General features: G+C 35.2%; 1 protein-coding gene across 1 annotated transcript in view; it reads left to right on the top strand.

Annotated features, from left to right (window-relative positions):
• Positions 1-2,505: 2,505 nt before the first annotated feature.
• Positions 2,506-22,963, top strand: part of Sema3e (semaphorin 3E) — a 208,043-nt gene continuing 187,585 nt past the window's right edge. The window contains exon 1 of the mRNA XM_069996369.1: positions 2,506-3,224. Coding sequence (XP_069852470.1) covers positions 2,999-3,224 — 226 coding nt within the window. The 5' untranslated portion in view covers positions 2,506-2,998. The remainder of the gene's footprint in view (positions 3,225-22,963) is intronic.

Raw genomic sequence — 22,963 nt, 5'->3', positions numbered from 1 at the left:
ACTTGGATGAGGGCATCGGAATCTGCTCTTATAAACAAGTGTCCCATAAGATTTATCAACAGAGTGTCTGGGCTGACTCCTTGGAAGTATTGATCTAGAGATTCATGGTCCTTCTGTTCAAATTGGGGAAACTATGACAGAACTCATAGAGGAGCTGGACTGCTGATATATAATCAGTTCTCCCTTTTTTCTCTTATAAGATTCAGAACATTCTTCACACAATGATGTAAGACTAATATTAAGATTAACAATAATGGAAGTTTTTGGAATGAAACACTTGACTTCCCAATCCATACCTTCATTTCTCTTCTCATCTAGTTTTTTTACAGTGTCTAATATTTTTCAAACTGATAGCTTGGCTACTCTCAAATCAACAGTGGAATCACTAAATATTGTGGCTAATCCTAAATCACTTCAGTCCAGTAAAACTCTCCAATCATTCTTGGTGATAACTCAGTTTGTTTCGTTTGTTAGTTTGTTTAAGTTTTTTTTCCCATTTATCATGTTTTCTAAAAATAAATAAACTCTCTCCCAAGTCATGTGACCCTGATTTATCTGTATTATATTTGGCTTCTTTGTGATTACTAATAAAAGCCTCATTTGCCATCAAAACTGTTTTATTAGATAATAACTTATATGGTGAATTTGCTTCTGAAGTTTAGTATTATTTTATTTTACCAAGTGCATAACTAATAATGTGCCAAAGACTATTTCTGAGCTACAGCCATAGGAAGGAATTTGAAGCCAAGGATAGCTCTGGATGTTTAGCTTTTTATTAATCATTTTTTTGACATCTGTATGTTTTTTATTGCAGACAGGAAGTTAAAAGGGGTATGATGATGATATCACATGATCATCAATATGATCATGATAAGGTGAAAATTATGTCTGATAAATAAACCAAAGTAAAATTGGAAGAACCCAAAGAATCCAATATTTTGGTATGTACTTTAAAATTGCCCTAACATAATCTGAGCAATGATTTTGTAAAACTGAAGACAAATTTTGGCATTGGTAGCCTTTATTCCTCCATAAACTTTTAGTAGCTTGACTTTTTGTCTTAATGAAATAGTTATGCTATTGAAAATTGCCTAATTCTGTAACAGGACAGGCAGTGACACAATATTATGCAGAATTTCAGTTTCATGAGTGTATAATTTATAATAAAAGTAATAAGAACCTCGCTTACTTTTTCCAGAATCCCCTTGTTAGATAATGAATATAAAAGTTGCCATTTTCTAGTTATTTCAATTCTGGAAGAAAAGAAAAGTGATTTTGAAGGTATAATATATCACAATAAGGCCTGTAGCTCATCAAGGCAGCTTTGTAAATATGCAAGAATCTACAGAGACCTCCCCAGGTTAAAAGTTCCTAAATAGTTCATGTTGCTTTAATGTTAAATAATATCTGGAGTCTGTATTTTTTCTTGACATAAGAAATCTAATTATTTATAATAGCCAATGACATTTACATGTTGCTAAATATACTCTGCTTGCTTGTATATGTGGACAAGGGATGGTTGGCTTTATTTTGGCTTGTATATAATGTAAAATATTGCAGTGACCTGAGTTATCTTTTTCTTATAATCACATGCTTTTAAGCACATCCTGTCCAAAACCTATCTGTAGACATTGCTATTTAAAGTACAGAATAAGAGAAGTTCTAGTTGATACCATTTGTTTACGATGTAACTCAACTGCCAGATCAAATATCTATCTCAGTTTTTTTTTTTTATCTTAAAATAATGCTATTCATTTCCATTCCAGAAGCCCCAGACTGTTTGGTTTAGTTTTTGAGATTGATTGAAAGTAGATTGCAAAGTCGATCTATTGTGTTAAGTTTATTTACACAAACAGAGTGTCTTGAAAATAAACTGGAAGGCTGCCCAGCAGTTGGATCCTGAGATATTTCACATCCTGAGATTTCTAATACCCGCTTTACCAGGGACCCATTCTCAACTTCACCGCTTTCCTTAACTAGATCATTGACTAATGTATTTTCTCTTAATGTTGAAGTGACTTTATGACATTCTCTAGGGGAGGTAGAAGATTTAGTTTTTTAACTTGATTTTAAAATGTTGCCTAGGCAAAGAATTCCATGCCAAATCCATCTAAGAAGCAATTACAGATAACATAGTTGCTGTTGTTGTTGTTTTTCAGGCTCTTTGAAAGACACTTTGCTCCGAAGAGTTAAAAGTCACACTTCTATGCTGGAAGCAAAAGAAAAAAAAAAGCTTTAATTATGGAAAAAGACTGTGTTAACAGTGGAAAAAAAATAATTTAGGCACTGGTATGTGAACAAACAGATGAAGTATTTATTCAAGGCTTAATCTTGGCGAATAAGTCTTTTAAAGCCCTTTCAAATGCTGCATCCCTGTCTTATATCTTAAATAATCGGACTATTATATAGGCTCCTTCAGCCCCGCCCATCCCCCCACCCCAACCATCCAAACCCGTTCTGGTCTCCAGGCTCCCAGGACTTGTAACTGGGAGGGAGACGCGGGCAGGGCACGTGGACCAGAAATACTTCCTAGAAACAGCAAGTAGCTGCTCAACCCTGCCTGAACTTTCCTGTAAACACAGCGCTCTGACAGACGGCATCCCTGCTGGGTGGATCCGCAACTCCTGGAGGGAATGGCTCTCCTTGTTTTTAATTAGCAAGGGGAAAGGTGAATTCAAAGTAGCTGTTTGGCAAGCCGGTGCAGGAGGCTGGCTTGGGGGAGGCTGAAGGAGAGAGCTTGGCGGGGGTAGAGGCGCGTGTGTGTGCTGGGTTTGTTTTCTGAATGAAACGCCTGCCGGTGCATGAACAAAATACAGCCTCTCCTTCCCCACTCTGCGGGCAGAGTTCCTGAAGACAGCTCCAGACTGGGCACGGCTCAGAAAGCTCGGTGCTAGGAACGTCCTCTGGCTCCTCTCTCTGAAACAACTGACGGAAGAAACCCAGGTCTGACCGGTCCAAAGACAGCCAGACAAATGGCACTGGGGCATGGTGGTTGCTGATGACAACGCGTTTGATTTCTGACAAAGCTTTTCGCCAGCCACGCTTCCCCGGGGAGGGGAGTCCTAAGGAAAACTCAAACCTGCCTGGAGTAGAGCTGTGCGGTGACGGCATGGCATCCCCGGGTCTGACTCTCACCTGGCTGCTGTGCGCTCACCTGCTGCAGAGCTGGCCCGGAGGGCGCACGGCGGAAACCCCCTACCCCCGGCTACGCCTGTCACATAAAGGTACGTTACCTTTTCAGACCCTTTTGTGTGTGTGAAAGGAGCTCAAACTAGAAAGTCGTTTCACCTAGGTTCAGAGTCTTCCGAGACCTTTCACATGCACCTGAAACGCGTTCTTGTGAAACGCACCTAAGATCTGAAGTACCTCCAATGAATAGGTCCTCACTTCGTGTGAGGATCGCGTGTCAACTTGGAATGCTTTGCCTTGTAAATATCAGATTCTATTCCTGAGAAGTTCACTCTCCCTACAGGACAGAACAGAAAGAAGCAGGTTGCAAATAGCCCGAAAAGCCTAAATCCCCCAAAGTAGCAGCAGCAGGTACCTGAAGACTAAAGGGTACATTGTGAGACACAGTGGGGAAAGGAAATACTTTAGGAATAGAAGTGTGAATTTGTTTTGTTTTGTTTTTTAATTTGATATATTTCCATAATAATGATGTCAGGAAGAAAACCCAAATTCCTGAGAAATGTTGTACTACCCATGCTAATAAAGTCATCACCATGTCATTAAAAGGACTAACAAGTAATATAAATTTGCCATCTAGCTGAATTGATTATCAGAATAATTTTTATGTGTGACAAAGCAAAATATGGAGTTTAATGGCAACCATTGTAAAATGACTAACACTGGTTAAAGTATTAGTAACCACTAACATTTGTCCTTTTTAATGTGTTTTTCTTGTTTTTACTGGAACTCTCTTGGTGTTTTAATAGTTTATTGTGTAATTATGTCTTGTAAATCTATATCACATTCATAAATAACTAATCAAAAGATAGATTTTTGCATCAGGACCAGTAAAAGCCATTCAGGAGTAGATTTAATGGTTCATTCTGTAACCGAATGAATAAACAAAATTGACTTGATGGTGTAAGAGAAATGTGGAATAAATTATCTGAAAAAAAAGTATCCATTCTCACTAACAATTAAGAGAGGCAACAGATGCGATGATGAGAATTACATAAGAATCATTTCTCAATTGTGTAAGCTCTGAAATTGTCTCCCATTATGGATGAATGGAAAGAACAGAAGCCTATTTTGTCCAAATACAGGTAGAATTTATGCTAGAAGGTGGAAAAAGGGGAGGCCTTACTTTTACAGGGCATGAATGGTCTTTTTGTCTTTTTATTGGGCAGTGGTAAGTGTAACAGTGACTAGAAAATTCTCATTCTTTGAAGAGTTAAAACCATGGTTAGTTTCTTGATTTAAATCAATTACCCAAAATATGGGTGGATATTTACAAAATAGATAAAATATGATGACCATCTTTAGTACAAGCTTTTTGATGTTGGAAAATATAATGTATGTATATATCTTGATATATATGAGAATATTTCTAAGAAGTTATGATTAATTATATTGGGATGGAAAAGGACAAATAAGGATGCCATAAATATATATCATAAGTGGATTTTTTCCTATATAGAAAGTGGATAGCTTCCAGATATGACAAACTGCCATTCTGTTCTGCTTATTATTAGACTTTATACCTCATTGTAGTGGTGCTTAGGTTTTGATAGCACAATATCAGTTTGTTTTCCTAAGCTGCCTGGGGAAATTTCATAGTAGAGATTAGAATTTGGTCAGAGTATTCCAAATCTGTCTGATATGTGTGATCTATGTGTAGTATGATTATCAAGCTCATCCTAATGATGTCTTGATCAAATAAATATCTGTAATTGATCTTATGGGTTGTGTCATATGCTGCAGAATGAATTTGCCTAATATCTATATGCATACTTCACTGAAAACTCCCATACAACTCCCCTTTTGCTTTCCTTAACCTTTTAATTGGGCTACCTGCAAATGCATAATGCTACACTTCTATACAAGTGTGATCTAGAGTTTCTTGCACATAAAATGTTCTTGTGTAACAAAGTTAGCAAAGTCAGATATGAGGTCAGACCAGAGACAAAACCTGAAGCAGCAAATGCTTGCTGCACCTCAGGTGCAGATCAGTGAAAAGAAAATTACACAGAGTTGTCACAGCAGGAACATTTGATCAACACAACACAAAGAGTCTATTTATCTCTCCCACCCTCTGGCTTTCAGGGGATATTCCAGAGGCTGTCAAAAAGTAAGAGCAATATATCTCAGGTTAATATTCTGATGTCTTGAATTATATCAGAAAGGTTGTATTTGCAGTAGCAGGTGAATTTTCATAATCTAAGTGACAAATGAATATATAGGCATTGAAGGTAACACTCCACAGGCATATGTGATATAGCACCTCTATGTCGCTGCCTAACCCCCAGGAGGGGATTTCACTGGAATCCCTAAAGGTGATCTGCTACTAGATTAGTCCAACAATTCTGAAGTGGTCTTTGCTATATAGGAAAAAGGCAGTAATTTTTCTTTTATCTTTTACTTTCCAAAGTGGCACTTAAGCAAAAATTTTGTATTCTTGAAAAAGAGGAGAAAAGTTAAGCATCATGAGTTGATTTATATAAACGTATGTTTAAAAAAAATCTAGAGAATTCTTTCTTTCCATTCCTCCTCTGCTTCTGGAACTGACTTGTGATTAAGTACAGAGGAAAAGATCACCACATTTAGAATAGAAATGACAGAAAATGAGGGAAGAAAGGGTAAGAAGGTAGCCTGAGATTCAAAGGGCCTTCTAGCAGATTTTTCAGTCCCCTAACCCAAAACTGGATATTAGATTCCTTCTTGTTTTTAGTGAAAATCCTAACCCACCCTGACGTTATGATTTTATCTTAGATAATATCTTAACTTAGGACAAGCCTACCTCGTGCATAAAAAGACAATGTAGCTTCCATATTTCTATCTTCCCTGATATATACATATATGTGTGTGTATATTTCAAGGTATTTTATAAGACAAATATATTGACTTAGTAAAAATAGCTGAGATTAAGGGAGTAATATGGTTTCACACTATGGAAGAATTTTCAGTCAAGAGTTGAGTGGAAACTGACTTTATCAGGTATTTTTTTTAATTCATGAATTCATTATAGCTAATATTATCATAGCTAATAAAGATGATATGGATATGATGAAAACAAAGTGACTTTATTTTGCTCTAAGACTTAACTTGAAAAATAACTATCATTCTCATGATAGATCAAATATGAGAACGAAGAGGAAGAAAGAGATCTGCTGGATTTAGCCACTTCTCTTTGTTGATATCTGTTGTCTCCTTATCCTTAACCATCCTGCATTAATGAGGTCACAGGGAAGGTAAAAATAGTCTTCTTGATAATAGAATTCAAAGAGAAAAGAAAAAAAGAGCAAAGGCCTAGCTAAAGAAGAAATCCCAGTGCACATAGGCAAATCCTCAACAAGGGAGAATTCAATCAAGGAAATTGAATCAAGGGAATTTGGCAGATGGGATAGGAGGGACATGAGGCCTGAAGACAAGCAGAGTAGCTACTTAATCAGAGAACATCTTCTAGAATGTTTCATTAAGAGACAGCTTGATAGAGGAATGTGTATGGAAGAGCATTCCTAAAATGTGTTGATATTTTAAATGGAGATTTAAACATTAAATATGTACCCATAAACATAAATCATGTCATACAATGTTAGTATGATCTCTTATTTGGGGAGTATAACTATTAGTAAAGAATCTTCATAGCTCAGATAGCTCAAGATTGCAATTAGAAGTCTTTTCTCTAGCTATAATACACATTGAAAGTAATAGCAGGAACCAGATGCTGGTGGTTCACACCTGTATTCCAAGATACTCAGGAGACTAAGATATGAGAATCACAATTTGAAGCCAGCCAGGGCAGAAAAGTCTCCATGAGACTCTGATCTATTAGCCACTCAAAAAACTGGAAGTGGCACTGTGGCTCAAGTACTAGAGTACTAGCCTTGAACACAAAGAAGCTCAGAAACAGTGCCTAGGCCCTGAGTTCAATCCCCAAAACTGACTAAATAAATAAATAAATAAATAATAGCATGGGCTTGTGTCTCAGTTTCCTCAATTTGAAAAATGGGGTTAGTAATGATGCTTTCTTTGTAATTTTCACTCTTGTTTTGAGAGAATCTAATGGGCAACAATAATTATCTATGATTCTCAGTGTTTTCTGAGGATTATTATGAATTGTGAATATTGGAAAGAAGCATGCTCTGTGGGGGCAGCCCCTGGGCAGTCATGAGTTTCATTATTGGTATGAATTGCAATGATGCTGACATGGAAGACAGAAGTTGGTCTTCCATAGCATAAAAATGTATGTTTTATCCTGATAGATTATATTTTCTCCAAATTGTGTTTCCTATACCTTTGGCTTCTAGTTACAATAATTTTGAAGATCATTCCACTACATCATCTGTGCATTTTTCAGTATTTATTGCCAGTATTTTTTGCTGTAAATGTTACATGTGTACATTTATTACACATAGTCAGTCTGTACCATACATTTAGAAATTCTATTTCATAAGAAAAAAAATTATCTCTAGGGGGAGTACAACGTTAAATAAAAATTTGAATGACCACAATGGATGTTGTGGCGTTTATATTTTATCCAGAATAAATAAAAAGAATGGCATGACTGAGCGAGTTTGTCCTGACTCAGCTTATGATTTTTGCTGCTTATCCAGTAACTAAGAATTATCAATAGTGATGTTAGTCACACATTTGGTTGTTAATAAATAAAAACTGATTCCAAGTCATGATTCATAAATTCCATAATTTGGATTCAGGAGTAAACATAACCGATGTGGCCAGACTTCCATCAGGAGGTAACAGAGAAAATTATATGGTGGTAGATATTAACTTATGAGTAGTCAATATTTTAAAAAATACTAGGTAAGCCTGGCGCTGGTGGCTCACGCCTGTAATCCTAGCTACTCAGGAGGCTGAGATCTGAGGATCGTGGTTCAAAGCCAACCCCGGGCAGGAGAGACTGTGAGACTCCTATCTCCAATAAACCACCAGAAGACCGGAAGTGGCGCTGTAGCTCAAGTGGTAGAGCGCTTGCCTTGAGCTGAAGAGCTGAGGGACAGCGTCCAGACCCAGAGTTCAAGCCCAATGACCGACAAAAAAAAAAAAAAAAAAAAAAAACTAGGTAGGATGCTAAAACATACAGTGAATTTTGTGAGCTGAGTTTACACAAAATAGGCTTTATTACCAGAAGTCTATGTAATGATATTAGATCATGTAATTCTTTGTATTTTTATATTTGCTACAAATATCACCCACACATCACATCAATGTAGCTGAATATGCAAAAGGCTTTGAATAATTCATAGAATGATTCAAGCCTTACCTGGATATTGAATATCACAGTGGGAAAAGAGTAATTCTTTAATGCAAAGATAAGGTTAGGGGAGATCAAGATTGGTAAAGCAAGAAATGAAATTTAGAAATAGTAGATAAATTTTGAAGTGGTAGATTAAGAAATGTACTCATTACCTTACTCATGTAACTGTAACCCCTCTTTTACAGAATAATTACAATAAAATAAAATTTTAAAATGTGAAGTGTTCTATATACAAAATATTACCAATACCTGTTCATGAGTAATAAATATAGGCAATAGTTATGATGCCATAGTGAAACATTGTTTCAAAACAAATTACCAAAATGCTTTTTTCTTTATCTACATCATATTTGTTTTGGAGAGAGCTTCTCTTTCTCTTTAAAATGAGGTCACTTCTAAGATCTATGGCTTCAGATTTGTGTGTGTGTGTGTGTGTGTGTGTGTGTGTGTGTGTGTGTGTGTGCTCGTGTGTGTGTGTGTGTGCTCGCACTAACCAGTTCTGGTTCTTGAACCATAGACTGGGCACTGTCCTTGAGATTTTTTGCCCCAAACTAATGCTCTAGCACTTGAACCACAGCTCTACTTTTAACGTTTTGGTGGTTAATTGGAAACTAGAGGCTCATGGACTTAGCTGCCCAGGCTGTCTTCAAACCATGATGCTCAGATCTCAGCCTTTTGAGTAGCTAGGATTATAAGCATAAGCCAGATAATACCTTTAGATTTATAACTACAGAATAAAGCATAGAACTATACAATTGGCTATTACTGGTGAGAATTATTAATAATCTATTGTCAGTTTTATCTCATCAAGGATATCTGTAAGAGTCATATATGGATTTTATTGGAAGTAGAGTATACGAATATTCACTTTGTCTCCTGTGGTTTAGTAGAGGAATTTAGTCTTTAGTCTTTAGTCTTCTTGCTTTGTCAGTCCTGATCTCCCCTAACCTTATCTTTACTCCTTTTTCACTGTGATATTCAATATCCAGGTGAGGCTTGAATCATTCTATGAATGATTCAATGCCTTCTGCATATTCAGATGTACTAATGGGATGTATGGTTGATATTTGTAGCAAATATAAAAATACAAGTACTTTGCATGCATGCATGCATGCCTTTCATACAGAGCACCTTCAGTGCGAATGTAGTGAGCTTATAAACTTGGTCTCAAAATGTTTAAAACAGAACAAAACTGAAATTATATCACCTATAATATGTTCATAATTACACCTAGTGATGAGTTAGATTATTTTTCTAGTTTCATTAGACAGGGCCACAATGTTACGAGTAGCTTTTAATACATTTGATACTTTAGAATATTCAATAAATTATACAAAGCTTGATAATTTGTTATTTTAACAAGGTTTTTATTGTGTGAATACTGTACAGAGCAGTTACAGTTACATGAGTAAGGTAATGAGTACATTTCTTATCAAGCATTGTTGTCTCCTCCTTTGTTTTCCCCTACTGTCCCTTCCCTCCCACCTCCACAACTACATTCCCCTCCCCCCACTAAATTGTACAGTTCATTTTTCAACATAGTGCCTTGTATATTTCATTGATACAATGGGTCAACCTGTATCCCTATTTAAGCATTTTATTTTTCCCTTCTCCTCCCCAAATTATACCAACATCAAGTACAATGAAAATAGGGGTTATACCATGGGGAGGAACATACAAAGCAACAAAAAAAAATCACATGGTACCTTATAAAAACATTAGAAACAATGGCAAGAAAGAAAAAAAAACACTTGTGTCCCTATCTTGGGGTTCATTTCGCTTAACTTCATCTTATCTGGTCATATGTACATAGCTTCTGACCTTTTCTACTTGTCCCAGACATATACTAGTTATTGCAAATAAGGGAAACCATGGGACTTATGTTTCTTTGGGCCTGGCTTACTTCACTTAATATAATAATTTTTCACAGTAGTTTTAAATATCATTTGAAACAGGAAAGGAACCATCAGTGTCATTAGTTATTCCATAAACTTAAGCAAGCATCGTTGTCTGTATTCTTACCAAGAAGGACAGACTGCCTATTTTATATATAGGATATTCCATAGGTAATGTAATAATGACCAAATATTATCCTGTTTACTACTGAGAGTACATTTTTTTGTCACAGTGATTCTTTTAAGAGCTGACACCTCTGTGGAATTGATGTTACCTTCACATGCCCTGTGGTGGCCAAGGAAATTGACTATTCAAGTTTATTAAATCTATTTGGGATCTACCTATTGCCTCTCTAATCATATGGGAAAAATAAGGGAAATCCACTGGCTTGTCTGATTTTTTAATACTTAAAATTTTTTAACGCAAAAAATTTCTCTTCTTTGGTTACTAAATTCTCCACCGTTACTGTTATCTGCTTAAGGACTTAGCTTATAGCCTTCAAACAGTAAACATAACAAATAGATTAGGCTTATAGACTTATATAAACTCCCACATTCTTGTTTTAATGGCCTATATTCTATATTCTGGATGAAATATACTGCATTTAAATTTTGTTTCTTGTTATATGGTATGGTATTAATGGTTATGTTTTCTGAGTATGAACTTTCTCATCTTTACAATGGTATAATATAGAACTGGCAGAATTATGACAGAATCATGAGACAACACAAATTAATGTGATAGAATATTTAACCCTTAGACAGCTTTTCATTAATAATTAATCAGAGAAGACTCAGAAATAATTCAAATCTATGCTGGTTTTCTTTTCATTCTAAAAGCAATTATAAACTAATCATTAACCTTTTGACTTAAAATGATCCTTAAGCATCTAATTTTAGAAGTAAAGGCTTTCTTTCATGAAAGTTATCTCTTATTGGAATAGATGGATTAAAGGAATGGAGATATTGATATCTTCATACTATAGAATTATTTTGTTAATAATTTAAAGAAAGTTGGAATATTATCTGCTGGAGACAACAGACCACATCCATTAAGTAAAGGTCCCTAACAAAGGTAATTGTACACCCAGCTTTGTAAAGCACAATAGAACTGATATTACAAAAGCCAGATCAGGCAGACCAAAGTTAAGCTAAACAGTCTCCTGTAAGCAGCTATCAACTCAGTATGGGTTGTTTGCTTTGAAAGTGAAAGAAAGCCTTCTGCTTTGCCATGCCTGGGACAAACAGGTAATGCAGCTGCAGTAGATAGAGCCTGGTTTCTGACACTTGGTAGGTATCCAGTGAGTGCTCATTAAGTGATATATGAAGAAGACACAATGATGGAGAGCTGTGTTTTTTCAAAGGATGAGTTGACACAGAAGAGGTGAGAAAAATACCAAGGAAACTAAGGAATCCAGAGCAACTATTTATGGCTTATTTAGTACCACAGGCATCAGGATAAAGGCTGGGTCTTTCTCTCTGGCCCATCACCTTCTTTCCCCTCAGTTCTATAGTTCATAAAACAGCAGGAAACTCCTGAAGTGCTCTGCTCCCATCAGTCACATTTCCTCATCTTTATTAAGTCTGTTTTTGCTTCTTTGAAAGTCTATTTTTCCATGCACTTCACATTCTTAGGTGTTGACCATGATGCCTCTTTCCTTTCTCTGATCACTCCAGTCTTTGGCTACCTCTTTTGTGGTCAGCATCATATTTTTACTCTTTTTCTCCTTCTCCACTTTTCCAGATTGACACAACTTAACTCACTTGTTATGCCAGAAATGAAAAGAACACATGTTTTTAGTGAATAAAATGTTCTAATTGGCCTCTAGTTTACCTCCAGTATATCTTACATTTATGTTACCTAATTTGAAAATGTGACCTTCAGTGTTCGTTTGTTTGATTACTTAAATTTTCACACGTATATTAGAATCCCAAGTTTGCTGAAATCTGTGATTTAAGAATCATTAAAATATTAAATGAATGTCTTAGCCATCTAACAGCTGAGACTGGTTTTCTTTTTCTTTTTTTTTTTTTTTGGGTCCGGTCGTGGGGCCTGAACTCTGGGCCTGGGAGCTGTCCCTCAGCTCTTCAGCTCAAGGCTAGCACTCTACCACTTGAGCTACAGCGCCACTTCCGGCTTTTTTCTTTTTTGCTTATGTGGTGCTGAGGAATCGAACTGAGGGCCTCAGGCTTGCAAGGCAAGTGTTCTACCACTGAGCCACCTTCCCAGCCCTCAGACTGGTTTTCTGATGGGAAGTTATACTCACAGTTTTCATGGCATTGCTGGCCATGAGTCACCATGGATTCTGGGCATGGCAAAGGAAAGGGATGAAGACATTGGGCAGGAGAAAGCTAAATTTGCACGCTGATGTAATCTGCAACAACACTTGAGTTAGGTGTCAGAGTATATTGATATAAACCTATCTATGTCTGTGAAGGTTAGATTTGTTTTGTTTTTAGGTCTTTTTTTTCTGATTGAACCTAGACTAGGAAAAAAAATGAATAAAAAAAGAAATTATTTTTACAGAATTGATCAGAGAAATAGCATCCCCAAGGATAAGTCTCAGTGACGATGTTGGGTAGCTAGATCAACTCCAAAAGAATGACAGCAAAGAACGTGGGAATTATTAGTATTTATCTATTGATATATGTATGTATTTATTTATTTATTGCCAGTCCTGTGGCTTGAACTCAGGGCTTAGGTGCTGTCCCTGAGCTTCTTTTGCTCAAGGATAGTGTTCTACCACTTGAGCCATTGTGCCACTTCTGGCTTTTTCTGTTTATGTAGTGCTGAGGATTTGAACACAGGGCTAGGCAAGCATTCTACCACTAAGCCACATTCCCAGCCCCAAACAAGGGAATTATTACAAAGTACAAATACAACTCAGCCAAGGATGCTGACTCTTCCCCTTCCTGAACAGTTAACCCTGACAAAATGCTGATAATGAATAAAAGAATCATGGGGTTTGAACTCAGGACCTGAGCCCTGTCACTGAGCATTTTTGCTCAACGCCAATGTTCTACTACTTTGAGCTATAGTACTACATCCAGTTTTCTGTTGGTTCATTGGAGATAAGATTCTCAAGGACTTTTTGTCTCAGACTTTGGACTGTGATCCTCAGCTCTCAGCTTCCTGAGTAGCTAGGATTGAAGGCATTGGCCACTAAGGTCTGCCTCTGAGGAGGACTTTAAGTTCTCAGTTCAAATACACTGTGGATCTAAAACCAAATAGAAAATGTGCTGGACACAGAGCTATTTATAGCTTCTGATTGCCCTTTTCCTGAGTCAAAAGTTTATTATATGAATCATGTGATTTCTCAGGTCCTTTCCAGTTCTGGAAATATAAGGCTCCTTTCTTCTCCGTACAGACTTCCCCGTGTGTTGAATTCTCCAAAATAGTTGAGAAAATTTTAATAAGAAAAAGGATGTTGTTGTGGAAAGAATATGGACTCATAATTTTGAAATTTTTGGTTTGAATTCACAGTACATCTTGTTCAATACTGTGTTTTTCTTGCTAAATCATTATACTCTTGAAACTTAATACCCTCATAATTATAAAGGAACTGATAAACAGTCTTTCTTGCTCATATGACTGATAAAGAAAAAAGCTCAAATTATCACAGCATAGATGTATGAGATGTATATATATAAATATGTATATACACATATATACATATTATATATACATACATATATATACATATATATACACACATATATACATATATATACATATATATACATATATATATTATATAAATATATATATCAAGCTTCTTTCAGTTAAGGATAACCTTTCTATAAGACCCTAAGGACAAGATAAAATTATTTATTCAAGTCATTTTCAAAACCTGTAATTGCTGGTTGTACATTTGTTATACTAAATTATAAATATATTTTATTTAAAAATCAGCTTCCACAATTTTATGGAAATGATAAAATTATGAAACTTTATCTTTACAGGAAGTAGTGATAATTTTATCCAATGCCAAACATGTCCTAAGTGAAAGCTTTGATCTTGGTAAATATACTTAGATTCAGGATACCCCATTATAGTTCCATTCTTATGATTAAATTATACATAAAATTATAGAAGAGCTGGCATTGGTCGCTAATACCTGTACTCGGACAGAAAAGTCCAGTGAGACTGCTATCTCTAATTAACCAGCAGAAAACCACAAGTGGAGTTGTGGCTCAAAGTGGCAGAGTACTAGCTGTGAGCAGAAAGCTCAGTGATAGTGCCATGGCCCTGAGTTCAAGCCCCACAGCTGACCAAAAGAAAAAAAAGGTGTTGTACAAGAAGTTACATATCCACACACATACAAACATAGCCTTACTCCAACTCTATTCTCAAGAAGGTTAATATATATTTGTAAAATGCCATGGTCATAAGAAGACTATTTACATGTATTTACCTCAAAGGTCATGGAGTTGGAACTGAAAGAAGTACTCGAGTTCAGTCCTAGGATAAATGGAAGGCTGGACAAGAAGATGAACAAATGCGCTGTAAACTTTATCCTGCCTTGCCCCACCTTTGTCTCTTTCCTTCAGTCATCTCATTATATGTAATGTTTTGTATCCTGCCTAAAACAAATCTACCACAGATATTTGACTCTTAATTCCCTGTATTTGTGACTCTTACACATACATGAGTATCATGTATTCATTGCAAATGCTAAATTGAATTTCTCCCATTTCTCCATGGATTTAAGGAATTCTCATGTTCTTTGTATGAGTAATAAATGGTAATCGAAAATATACAAAAAGAGATTGAAATTCTTGAAGGCAGTTATAGTGTTTGAATTCTTAAAATGTAATATATATATAATATGTATTATATACTTACATATATGTGTATATATAGAGAGAGAGTGTGAGAGAGATAGGTGTTTTGTGTGTGTGTGTGTGTGTGTGTGTGTGTGTGTATACGCGCCAGCTCTGGGCTTGAACTCAGGTCTGGATACTATCTGTGAGCTTGAGATACAGCTCCACTTCCAGGTTTTTGGATATAAAGAGTCTCCTGGACTTTCCTGCTTGTGTTAGCTTCATACCTTGATACTCAGCTCTCAGCCTTAGTAACTAGGATTACAGGCATGAACCACTGCTACCTGTCATAATAACAAATATATTTTAGATCTTTCATTCAATACATAGAAAGTTTGATGCTTTATGAAATAGCATTACTATTACCAATTTAATTTCTTTTATTGGGTGCCTCCATACAAATATACATGTAGAGAATTAGCAGAAAATGAATAAAGGAATAATGCAGAAGTGAGAAGGCAGGAAAAATGAGATTATTCATTTGCTCTGTAGTTTGGATTCAAGTTTTCTATTGCAAAATTTCTAAAAAAGGACTCAGAACTGTTTTAATATTATTCAGAAAACATTTATATATTACCATATATTTGAATTTACCTAGATCTTACACATGATTGTATCAAATATTACTTAGCCTTTGTTCTCATTTGCTTTACTCTAAACTCTAAATTCCAGTGTAAAATGTTATCCATTTCCCCTTTGATAAACTGTGATGAAAAAGATAAAGAACTAATACATGAAAACTGTGAAAAAAGATACCACAAAAAGACTTGTAAAAGAGTAACAATTTCCCAACATTTCTGGCTTTGAAAAATGTTCTAAATAGCCAAAGGCAAGAATTTTGATTCAGTTTTATGAATTTGTCCCCATGAAAATGTGTGTAATAAATCATTTGACTGGCTGCATTTGATTTATGATTTATCACCTTAAAAACAGCTAGTGGCAATAAAATAGTAAAAGGTGATATAACTATTTCTTTTTATCTCAAATAAGAAAAATACCAAACAACCAACAACACAAAAAGCATGAAGAAAGAGAAATGAAAACTGTCTCACCATTATAACAATACTTGTGTTCATATGTATTTCTGCATAGATGAGTGCTAAGTAGAAAATTGCTTAGAATAAATACCATAATACTGAGATAGTTATCTGTTTACAACCTAGATTAACTTAAGTAAATCATATGACACCTTAGAATAGTTGTTCCACTCATATTTATAATATAAATGGAAGATAAAATGACAATATTTTCTTTTTTCTTTTTTTTTCTTTTTTTTTTTTTTGCCGGTCTTGGGGCCTGAACTCTGGGCCTGGGCGCTGTCCCTCAGCTCTTCAGCTCAAGGCTAGCGCTTTACCACTTGAGCCACAGCGCCACTTCCAGCTTTTTCTGCTTATGTGGTGCTGAGGAATCGAACCCAGGGCCTCATGCATGTAAGGCAAGCACTCTACCACTGCGCCACTTTCCCAGCCCCAAAATGACAATATTTTCAAAGTTAAATTTCCTAATTTTTGTCACAGAGATACATGGTTACTTTACTTGTAAGGATATCCAATTATGTACATCTTTGTACATCTCCACTAATATAAAAAAGTAAAACATGTCCTTTTAAATTGTTCAGAAAATAAAAACAGGAAGAATATAAAATATAAAATAATGAAATGGATTTTACAATTCTCCTAAAAATTTCAAGTTTGATACTAAATTGTTATATTCATGAACAGTCAACGTTTATATTGCTATTTCAAATTAACATGTTTTGAAATCCTTGTAATTCCTTTTAGAAATTTCTAATAATTATACAACTATAGGAAGAAGAAAAATTGAGTTAAGTCAATTAGGCTTCCAATTAAAAAATTAAATTTTATCTTAATCATTATATTTCTCAGAAGTAAGACAAAAAGTTATGTACTGGGCATTTCTTTCGACAGACAGATTATTTTGCCAAATGTTTTTTACTTGCTCCAAAATGTGTATGCACAAACTAAATTCATATATATTTTAGGATTGTAGAAGAATTTTTCATTCTGGGGAAAAAAGATTTTTCCAAGTTTTAAAATCAGTATAAGCTGGGCACTGGTGGTTCACGCCTGTAATCTTAGCTACTCAGGTGGCTGAGGTCAGAGGATTACGGTTCAAAGCCAGCCCGGGCAGGAAAGTCCGTGAGACTCTTATCTCCAATAAACCAGCAGAAAGCCAGAAGTGGCATTGTAGTTCAATTCGTAGCCTTGAGCTGCAGAGCTCAGGGACAGTGCCCAGGCTTAGAGTTCATGCCCCATGACCAAAAAAAGTCAGTAAAATTGGACAAGAATACAAAAAGGAAAAAAAAATCAGCTAATCATTATCAATTAAGTCTATATCCAAAATACATTAGATATCTTTTATAGTATTGATCCCCAAGATGTAACATAAATGCACTGCTACCATTTTATTACATTGACTTTTACTTTGGAATACATAATTATGTTTTTTAGATATGTCTATATTAGTGTGCCTGATGTAAGCATAATATATTGCTTTAAGTTAGACATACCATTTGTCCTTCTTGTGTTAATTTGTATCCACTAAGTAGCTCGAAAAGACCTTGGATGGGGGGTAGATGGGAAGGGATGGGAAGGGGAAACAAAAGAGGAGGCACCAATGCTTGATAAGAAATGTACTCATTATCTTGCCCATGTAATTGTAGCCCCTCTGTATGGTATTTTCACAATAAAAAAAAGACTTTTTTTTTTTTTAAAGAAAAGACCTAGGAATCATTTTAGTTTTGAATATCCAGAACACTGTGAATATGCAAAAATAAATGCACAATTGAGTGGGAGGAACTCAGGGTACCTAAGTCACTTCCAATGAAACATTCTCTTGGGAATGACAATTAATACCACAGCTCATTTTGAGGATCCCCAGCTAAGCTCCTATATCTCATTCAAACCACTAGAACTCTGAAATTTCTTTGTCTTCACTATTTTCTTCCTTTTAACAAATAGGCCCAGCTGCTACTGCAGCCGGTTGCTTACACTCCCCCATACTGCTCTTGCTGAGGATGGCAGCCAGTGTAAAGAATAACAGCTGGGATTGGCTTACTTTGGCATCTAAATAATTTTGGGTGGGTCCAGTCCTAACATTATTATTTCATTTAGTTTTATCATCTTTCCTTCTGCTGAATTTTAAAAACATAGGTAAGTGATTTTTTTTTCTGAAATGTTTTCCTCATCTGGGTATGACTTTTTTATCCTGGCCTACTTAAGAAAAAAAGTTGTTCATTTTGCACATTGTTATTCCTCTATCCTTCACTTGAGCTGTGGGTAGAAATGTGACAGAAAGAAAGAGTATTTGTCCCATTCATTATGAAAGAAATAAATTAAATGAAAGAATTTCATTTCATTACATTTTACTTATTTTGTATTTTGCCAGTCATAGGGCTTGAGCTCAGGGCCTGGACACTGTCCCTGAGCTTCTTTTGCTTAAGGCTAACACTGTACCACCTGGGCCACAGCACCACTTCTGTCTTATGTGGTACTGAGGAATTGAACCCAAGGTTTCATGCATGTGAAGCAAGCACTCTACCACTAAACCACATTCCCAGACCAAATGAAAGAATTTTTAATGTATATAAATATTGTAAAGCCTGACATATAGTAATTGCTAAGTAAATGTTTGACATCAGAAAGTCAAGTAGTGAGGAGGAGGGAGAGAGAGCAAGAGAGAGACAGAGACAGATACAGAGACAGACACAGAGACACAGAGACACAGAGAGATAGTGACAGAGAGATAGAAACCTAATTGCATTTAGGAAATTAAGATCGATATTATTTGCTAAACAATTTTACACATTTTTTCTAAATAATTAATTACTAAGGCCTTAGTTTAGGTGAGGTAAATTTGTGTAATATTGCCCAATTCAATGAATCTTTTAATACAAAAATTTTGTTGACTTATAATGTCCTGGCATCCTCAAAGTTACCATTTTGAAATTTATGCATGTTGAATGAAAGGGAACACACTAAATGACAGAAAAGTTAATCCATTTTTTTTCTGGCACTATGGTGAAGAGAAGGTATTAGTTTGAGTAATCTCATATCAAACTTACTACATTTTCTACCATTTTGTCTCATGTCTAGCTTTTAATGCCCACAGCACTTAAATCTTGACAGATCTCCAGGACTGTAAAAGTAGCTACCATGCCCCTTTGTTGAAGGTGAATATTTCTCATGCCTTGACTATCTTGACTGCTGACCATGGTCTCGTCATGTTCCTATTTAATTATGTCCCTTTTAAAATTGAACACCTCAGTCCATACTCCACGAGCAACCTTGCTCATAGACCAGTGTGTTTTTAAATGGTAACTTTTATTTATTAAAGCCACCTGAATTGACAGTGGTTTATTTGGCAAATATACTATTCTATTCGTTCATGTTGAAATTGCTGTCAATCCTTTTAAGGGTTTTCACATAGACTTGATAAAATCAGCTCTTTCCTTTATTTCAGGAATGTGGTTTGTTTTTTGAGGTTGAGAAAAGTCCTTTCTACTTTCTTCAATGTACACTGTGGATCCCATGTATAGTGAGAACATAGACTGTTGAGAAAGGACCTGAGCTCTATGTGATACAGAGTTGGCTTCAAAGCCTAGTTCTGCTATTTCATATCCTTGTTTAATTTGTTTAACATTAGATTCCACATTCACTATTATTAGAAAATCTTGTTTAAAAAGACAAAACTATTAAAATTTAGAAATACTTTTAAAATTCTATTTTAAAAATTCACATGTCTCTAAATGTCAGTACTGGAAGAAATTTAAACATAGTTTTATTAGAGTATATAAACTATGCCCTTAATGGAAGATATAGTCCAATAAAAGTCATTTCTGTTTTTCTATCTAAATATTATGAAATTATTTGTAGAATTATAGTTAATAAAAGATTATTTTGAAATTCTTCAATAGGAAGAAACAAAACAGATTTCTTTTTTCATAGCTAAAATGAAGAGGAGGATTTCTAAATGTCTGAACAATTTTTTTATGTAAAAAGAATCTGGAATGGTCACAACAGAATGGCAGAATTAAATACCATCATAGCTGTGATTGCTTAATTTCAGAACTTTAATTTGCTGTCATTTTGTAGACTTGCCAATCTCTCTGGGTATTTGTAGCAAGTCTTGTGCTTTAAAAATGAGGCATATGATTATTTTTTTAAAAATCATTTTCTTATTAACTCCTTGTAAGTCAGACAAAAAGCTGTAGGAAAATAATATTGTAGATGATTTTACATGTTAAAATTAGTTACTTCTGAACTGTGTTTTTGCTGAAGTTTACATCTTCTATTTTGATATATCTATTATCTATCACCTGTCATCTACCTATCTATCTATCTGTCTGCCTGTCTGCCTGTCTATCTGCTTCACCTAGTACCATGTTCCTGTACCATATTAATTACTCGATTATGGGCGGCTTAGGTATTCCTTTAAATTTTGAATATGAAGAAGACATATTCTAAGGAAAATAAAATATCAGCATTAAAACATGAGTACTGAAGTTCTAACAATTGCTAATTGACAAGGGTTAAATATTCTACACTGTAACAGGCATGGATGGCTGCATGATCTTAGAAGGTAGTACTCTACACACTCATTTTTCTTCCATAAACCACATTTGTTTTATAAATAGTTGGAGTGGTTTTACAACTTTCAGATAATTGTCATCATCCGGTGCTCTCAAGCAAATATTTAATCACAATATTTTTCTCTAAATATATACATGAATTAATATACTGGACCAGACATTTTTTTTTTTTTTTTTTTTTTTTGTCGGTCGTGGGCTTGAACTCTGGGCCTGAGCGCTGTCCCTCAGCTCTTCAGCTCAAGGTGAGCGCTCTACCACTTGAGCTACAGAGCCACTTCCTGGACCAGACATTTTTTTTACTGTGTATATAATCTCATGAGACATTCTCAACATTGTGCACAAAGGGAGAAATGCAAGCCTTCTTTGACATTATTACAGTGATGATCAATTTATTTCTTTCAGAAGTTTTTTGATACTAATTCTGGGGATTTAACGCAGGGCCTGGCTGCTATCCTCTGTCTGTGAGGTCTTTTGCTCATGGCTAGCACTCTACCACTTGAGACACAGTTCCACTTCTGGAATTTTGGTTCTATTTTGTTTTCTTAGTAAAAATACTACACATGTCAAAGTCAGCCAAGTAAATGTCTCACAGAATATTGCACTACATCTATTATTTGAATTGTTCTTAGTGTGGAAGTCTGTAGACAAACTGATAGAATCTGTAACAAATGTCATTTATTTTACCTTATCTAAGTCATGTTAAGCCATGTAGGCAATATGAGATTCTCCTTCTCTACTAGGATTTCCTAAGACATAGATAATTTATCTATTGATTGTGTGCCTGCTTAATTCCTAAATTAACAATTATAATGATGATAAACACTTTTTGCCTCATCTACCATCAACTTATTGGTATAGAGTAATATTTACACACAGTATTTTGCATTTTTTTCTTCTTTAAAAATAGTGCTCAATGAGGGAATGACATGGTACCTGCCAAATATCACAAATTCAATAAGGTGTGATTACTTTCTGAATATGTCCACAGCAATTTCTATTAATGCATTGGGCCTTTCTTTCTAAGAAGATGCATGGCCTAAGTCTCAATACTGCATTTAAGTGAGTACTACCTATATTGACCTTTTCATCTTTTCCTTAAGTCCTAGTTCTTTGATTTTATTTTTATTTTGATTATTACTGTTAACTTTTGTTTCAGGGTCTTGCTTATGTAATCAGGCTGGCAACAACTCTTGGTATCCTGGGATCAGCTAACCTTCTCCAAACTCCCAAACTCCTGGGATTAATCAATTTTTGCTCTTAAGGTCTCAAATAGCTGTAACCACTAACATATATCCCCATATCTAACTAGCTCCATATCTTTCCTGAATTGCATTGTCCAGTGTCACTAAACTCTGTCATTAAATGACTTGTCAACCTATTCTTGCCTCCAGACCTTTGAAATTGGCTGCTACTTCTTTCTTTCTCTCTCTACAACCTTTTGCTCACTCTGCTTATCATTATGACCTGATTCAGATGTTGTATGCTCTGTTAACCAATATAGCACTCCCATTAGGCAATGCAAAAATATATTATACTGCATTGCAGTAGTGTATGTGTTAAGTTCTCTAAAGTAAACCTTGGGGAATAAAGGCAATATTTTATTCATCAGTACATCAAAAGCACTTATTGTAACATTGAGAAGAAAGCAAGAGCTAAATCTATGGAGGGATGAGCTTCACAATGGCTAATTGGTCTTTTCTATTCCATACAAGAAATATGGGGAAATAGATCTGCATATTTCATAAAAGAATCTTTTATCTAGCCTGGGAGATAAGCAGCCTATTCATAGATAGCTCCCAAAATATTCAAAATTATGAACCCATATACTTAATCATTTTAAGTTGGTAAGACTTTTTTTTTCTTATTGTGAAAGAACACGTTCAGACACTATGATTGAATTCTAGACTTTACTTTGCATGAATTTCAGATGAGCATCTTTGGTAAGATATGGTATGTAAAGCAATCTTTCAAAAAAAATGTCCACCAAACTCTTACAATTTCCTCTTTCATAAAATCACTATTACCAACATATTCAAATGATAAACATGGGTAGTGAAATGGAAGCTAATTATAGTCTGTGACTTGGTTATGAGGGTTAATTTCATCTCTTTATAGTGAACCACCATGGGGTCTATTTTAACCTATTAGAAATGGAAACTGATCTGTCTCAGAGAAGGATTAAACATAAGT

Source organism: Dipodomys merriami, unplaced genomic scaffold (genome assembly GCF_024711535.1).
Source record: "Dipodomys merriami isolate MVZ:Mamm:240054 unplaced genomic scaffold, mDipMer1.0.p SCAF_5, whole genome shotgun sequence".
Classification (NCBI taxonomy): Eukaryota; Metazoa; Chordata; class Mammalia; order Rodentia; family Heteromyidae; genus Dipodomys; species Dipodomys merriami.
Note: the sequence above shows the minus strand (reverse complement) of the source record. Positions and strands in the feature narration are given on the sequence as shown.